The sequence below is a fragment of the Cebus imitator genome, unplaced genomic scaffold (genome assembly GCF_001604975.1).
Source record: "Cebus imitator isolate Cc_AM_T3 unplaced genomic scaffold, Cebus_imitator-1.0 Scaffold284, whole genome shotgun sequence".
Lineage (NCBI taxonomy): Eukaryota > Metazoa > Chordata > Mammalia > Primates > Cebidae > Cebus > Cebus imitator.
This window is the reverse complement of record NW_016107599.1, coordinates 2,391,629-2,397,509: the sequence shown is the minus strand read 5'-3', so window position 1 is coordinate 2,397,509 and position 5,881 is coordinate 2,391,629. Positions and strand designations below refer to the sequence as shown.

Genomic DNA, 5,881 nt, shown 5'->3' with positions numbered 1-5,881 from the left:
AAACTGCAGTGTAACTGTTAGGTAGGCAAGTGCATATATACCTAACAAGTGCATTCACATATATATATCCATTTGAAGCTCAAGAGCAGATTCTACTTCCTCGACTTCTATCTCTGTTACTTCATAGAGTATTTTAGGTTAATTTTTGAAAGCATTGAACAAATGAGCAAATGTCAGTATATAATATTATTGCCAGTAGTTTATATATAAACCAGCAGCTGGTTGAGAATTAGGTACAAAACAGAGAATGGACTTTTTTTTTCTGGACCTATTTTACATAGTTTTTAATCTCTGCATTCAGTATTTACCTGAGTTGAAATATTCCTCTCAGAGTCATGAATGAGCATACCAATGTTTTGTTAATGTTATAGAAATGTTTTGCCATTATGTTTTGGTCCCTGTGCTCAGTTGACAACTATTCCTTGCAACTGCTACTGTATTCCAGTTCATTGTATCATGCACTTAAAGAGGTTTATGATCTTCCAGGACTTTCATTGGACTTACTTTCTATTAATACTTGTAGATGGGAGACATTGCTTACACTCAGAGCATTTATACATTGAGGCAGCATGTTCTATGATAGAAGGTTGAAACTAAAGTTGTCTGAACTATCTTACCACTTACTAGAAAGTGAAATCTCATTTATCACAGGATGCAACTAGATTTTATTGATTAATAGTATCTGTTTGAGAGTTTGCCACAATCCAAGTTGTTATGGCAGAGACATACAATTATTCATTGTAAAGCACATAATTGAGTTTCTGCTGCAGGCCACACTCTTTTCTTTGGAGTAACAAGACAGCTCATGCTCCCTTCACACCAACATGAATCTTACATAAGTGCCATGCCTAAAAATACATTCACAGCAATATGAGACCCATAGGGATGTGGTAGTTTCTTCCTGGTTTCTTCTATCAGGCAGAGCATCTTAGAAAAGGAGGTGTTTGAATTGGTCACGTAGCTAGTAAAAAATCAAGCAGTCTAGATTAGAATCCCAATTATTCTACCCCCATGTTGTTACCTAACGTTTCTGAGTCTGTTTGCTCACTAATATATGAAAAATAATATCTCCCTTGCAGGGATCATTGTAAAGACATAGAGTTTATTTCCACAGAAGGGTCTACAGATGACTTTTCTAGCATCATTTTTTTGGTGTGTTTGTGTGTTTTAATCAGCCTAATAGCACTATATGCACAGAATTATACTGTTCCTCCTATAGCCATGAATGAAGATCAGAATGCTCTTTTTCCAGCTATACTCTGACTTTATTGAGGATAGATATGTGTTCTGATTCTGCAGTGTATTCCAAGTGCCAAGCACAATAGAATTTCCTTAATGGATTTGTTGTGGGTCCAGAGTATAGCGGGCCTGCTTCTTAGAGACTGCTTTATAGCCACAAAGTCCCAGGATACTATATTGTTAATTTATAAGGACAAAAACATCTTGTAGGTGGCTACAGGCAGTACTCAAATCTCCGTGTCCAATCTGTGTGCTCTGTTGGAGAGACTGACCTACATAGGTAGTCATAAGCAGACAATGTTTGGAAAGCCTGGAGTCAAAGCAAAATCTTCTCATACTTCTGTTTATAGAGCATTTCAGGCTAACCCACTCACCGTCTGTATGATAATTTTGTAGTCAAGCCTTGCTGACCTCTAACCCATTTTATTGCTCTTCAGTTTAAGTTCTGTGATGTTGTAATTAATCCTTTTCAAAATAGCTGTAACTCTCCTATTTCACTCTCATGCTCACCAGTCAAAACTTCATCCCTGGTTAAAACAAACTATTGGCCAGCCTTGCCTGGCTTTGGTGTTCTCTTCTGTTTTCATTTTATTTGGAGGTACCATTCAGTCCCATGAATTTAAATACTTTAGCTGGTAGCTCTGAAAGTTCTGCCAACAGTGTTCCCCTCTCCTGAGCTCCAGACTTATATCCAAATACCTCCTTGATGGTTCATGTTGGAAGACTTCAAGATCAAACACATGTACAGGATTTACATGACTTTCTTTTTTTTCACCAAGCCTGCCTCTTATGTTTGCCTATTTGTTCCGTCTAAAACTCTAGTTTTCCTGGATTCTTCACTTTCCAGTTGTCTTGCATATGATCACCCAAATGTCCCAAAAGTACCCATTTCTCTCCTTCACCACCATCTTGGGATCCAGGTCACTAGTATTCTTGCTTGGTCTGTTACAGTGATCCTGACTGCTTTCACTCCTACACACTCCCCCAACCCTCTGTGAACAAAAGCAGAGGGAGCTTTTTAAAATAGAAGTCACATGCCTTAGGTAATCCTCCCATGTCCCACTCTCTTGGCTCATTGAACTCCTATCTTCAGAAATCTTGTCCTCTGCCTTATCTGAACCTCTCACTCTGGTCTTACTCATTTTCAGTAATCGCAACACCTCCCTAATTGTGTATATCCTTCTCTCAGACCCAGCTCCTGTCTTTGCAGCTCACTCTCTGTAGTGTCTCAAATCCAGTAATCCTTGGATCCCACTAGGACCTTCAAGCCACTACAGACAGGCTGTTGCCTCCATACCCCACCAAAGTATGCCGTGCCCTCCTAGTTCACTGTGCACCTGACTTAGCAGCCACACCTCAACCTGGGCCCATGGCATGCTCCCCATCTGCCTGACCCTCTTGAGATTAGCAGGTCACCTAATCCATCTTCCCTGTCTGCTGGGCCAGCCAGGACCTCCCCTTGAACTCCACCGAGCCCTTACTGGCCTGCTTGACAGCTCCACTTGGATTTCTGATATTCTAGCATTCTCTCTGACCTTTACCCACCAACCTGCTCCTCTCACAGTTTTTGCCTTTTCAGTTCAATGGCAACTCTTTAACTATCAGCATATCCTGTTCTGTGTTTAAAATAAATCCATTAAGTGTCCACTCTGGAAGAAAAAAAAAAAAGAAAGAAAGCTAGGATCTGACTGCTTCTCACCCCCTTTCTGCTTCTGTACTTGTGCCAACTGTCTCCTCCTGCCTGGATTATTTGGGTAGCCCCCGAGTTTGTCTCTCCTGCTCCTTTCATACTGTTCACAATACAGTGCCCAGAGTATGCTGTTAAAACCTAAGTCAGGCCGGGCGTGGTGGCTCCCAGCACTTTGAGAGGCCAAAGCAGGTGGATCATGAGGTCAGGAGTTCAAGACCAGCCTGGCTAACTTGATGAAACCTTGTCTCTACTAAAAATACAAAAATTAGCCGGATGTGGTGGTGCGCACCTGTAATCCCAGCTACTTGGGGAGGCTGAGGCAGGAGAATCTCTTGAACCTGGTAGGTGGAGGTTGTGGTGAGCTGAGATGGCACCGCTGTACTCCAGTCTGGGCAACAGAGACCCTGTCTCCAAAAAAAAAAAAAAAATTCTGAGTCAGATAATATCACTCTTGAGGACTTAGCATCTCATTAGGGTCAAAGCCAAGTTGTTACCATGGCCTACATTCTCTTGCTTCTCTTTCTTAGACCTCATCATGTACCCTTTATCCATGGCCTCCTCAGGCTGCTTCACACACCAAGGATAGAGGGTTTGCTGCTTGGAAAGCATTTCTCTCCACTATGCAGATTTTCATGTGTATAAATAAAAAACTCAAATAAAAAAGGACCAGAAGACAAAATATCATCTTACTTCATGAAAAAAGCATGGTTGCTTTATCTCCTTCATGAGTACATTGCTGTGTGCTCACCAGGACCAACACTTATGCTCTTATGCTCTGTACACTGACTGTTTGGGTTTTTTTTAATGTAACAGTGTAATATGGGTTTTAATGCCAGGAAATTAATTACCCAAAACAGTTCTTAGGGCTGCATAGAATATTAGTTGGGAAGATAGAAACAACGTAATTTACGTAACCAGTCTCTATATTACCGTAGACAGTTCTGCAGTGAATCTTTTTGTTCCTGAATCTTTGCATATATCTCTAATAATTTCTAAAGAATAATGTCCTGGAATTTTACTTTCTGGATCAAGCATTGGGGTTTTTTAAGGTTTTCAGTTTGTGTTGTCCTTCAGAAAGATACACTGATTTTTCCCTCCTAACAGTGTAATGTATGAGTACCTTTATACCTCTGCCCTGGTCTTTTCTGCGTCATGTGCACATATGGTAGAAATTTCTGTTTAAGAAATAAAATTCTATACACCAACTTTATAGTTAAAAATGGTTAAAATGGTAAATTTTATGTTATGTGCATTTTACCACAATTAAATAAAGCTCTGATAAATACATTTATAGTTATTTGACAAGTATACATTTTGGCGGTAATATGAATGTAGATGTTAGTAAGTAGTTGGTAGGAGAGAAATCTTACTATTGTTGTGGTCTTTATTCATTGCTGATTTTTACAAGATTTTGGGTAATTTTGTCATGCAGGCCAAAACACTGAGAAAACTGATTCAACAAACATTTAGACAATTCGCCAACCTTAATAGAGAAGAGAGTATTCTGAAATTCTTTGAGATCCTGTCTCCAGTGTACAGATTTGATAAGGAATGCTTCAAGTGTGCTCTTGGTGTAAGTATGGGAATGTGGGAAAAAGTGGACTGGTTTGGTTTCTTTTACTTTTCCTTATCTCTTACCGTGTATCTAAATTTCTGATGCAAAGTATGCTAACTGGTCCCTTTTTTTTTTTTTTTTTAAATAAAATGATATTTTGTCATTTTACCATGTGAAAAATACAAAAAAAAAATAATATGAGAGTAAAATCACTTTTTAAAAAACAGCATGCCTATTTTCATAATTAGGTTTTTTGTGTTTTTTTAAATCCCTGTGATTTGATTAATTGTTCTCTTGGGGCTAGTTTACCTATTTAATCATCCCAAAGAAACCCTTGGCATCAGGCATGCTGGAATAAGCACAGTGCATCTTTGTGTAGGGTCAACAGATCCTGGTCGATGAAGTTATAAATATTTTATCTTATTTGGTTAGATAGATTAATAACAAACCAAACCAGCCCCCACTTTGGTCCTTTAACATATTCACAGCTCTTTATCTAAAGTATTTCTTTTTTCCTTCTGCCACCTCTGTTCTCCCTTGTTTCACCTTCAAAAGTCAAGCTGGATTATTTCAGTGGAACTGGCAATCGGCCCAGAAGAAGGAATCAGTTACCTAACGGACAAGGGCTGCAATGTAAGTCTGCTCTGACCTTTTGGGAACTTGGCTTTAGACAAAGAAGAATCAAATTAAGGAAACGGGGCATTCTTTTGGCAAAGATCACTTGAGTTGCACTGCATTTATTGCTCAAGGGAGTGGGGGACAAGTAATAGAAAGTCTAGGCGCTGTTGAAATTCCTTGGAATTACTTAGTTTTGGAAGGAAAGGAATCATACAAATCTTACGTGTATTATTCAGACCTGGATGGGGTTGTTACAGTTTACTGTATCTGGAGAAGTTTTAAATATTAATTTTTAAAATTAAGTTCTGCATATGATTTGGCATGTTATCCTTTGAAACAGCCTCATATTCACAGTTCTCTTGAAAGCCTTATTGTTTAGCCTTATTTACCTTGAGAAAAAAATGTCCATCAGATGGAATTTCACATTTCTACTCCAGACCTTACTTCTTTTGTTACCTTTCTAGTGGAAGTGCTGGCCTTTTCCTGTGTGATCCTTCTCATTTCTTCCAACAAGTATCATTGAGAACCTTCTTAGTGCCAGGCAGTCTAGAGGTTTGAGATACAATAAGGAGCAAAACAGAGAGAAGTCCCTTGTCTTCAGGTAGCTTATAGTCAAGTGCACAAAATAAATATGGAATATATCTGTGTCGCACAACAATAAGAACAGAACAATGTAAGGGCAGGTGTGCTGAGAGGGGCTTGCTTTCATTTAGATGAGTGTTCAGGGAATGTGATTCTAGGAGTCTCTCTCCTCTCTCTCTCTCTCCCCCCCTCCCCTC

At 39.2% G+C, this 5,881-nt stretch overlaps 1 protein-coding gene across 42 annotated transcripts in view; it reads left to right on the top strand.

Moving 5' to 3' along the window:
- The window catches only part of PTK2 (protein tyrosine kinase 2), a 349,037-nt gene that overhangs the window by 179,719 nt on the left and 163,437 nt on the right, over window positions 1-5,881 (top strand). For all 42 annotated transcript variants that reach the window (XM_037728951.1, XM_037728934.1, XM_037728962.1 and 39 more), the window contains 2 exons: window positions 4,362-4,502; window positions 5,040-5,117. In XM_037728951.1, the coding sequence (XP_037584879.1) occupies window positions 4,362-4,502; window positions 5,040-5,117 (219 nt within the window). The remainder of the gene's footprint in view (window positions 1-4,361; window positions 4,503-5,039; window positions 5,118-5,881) is intronic.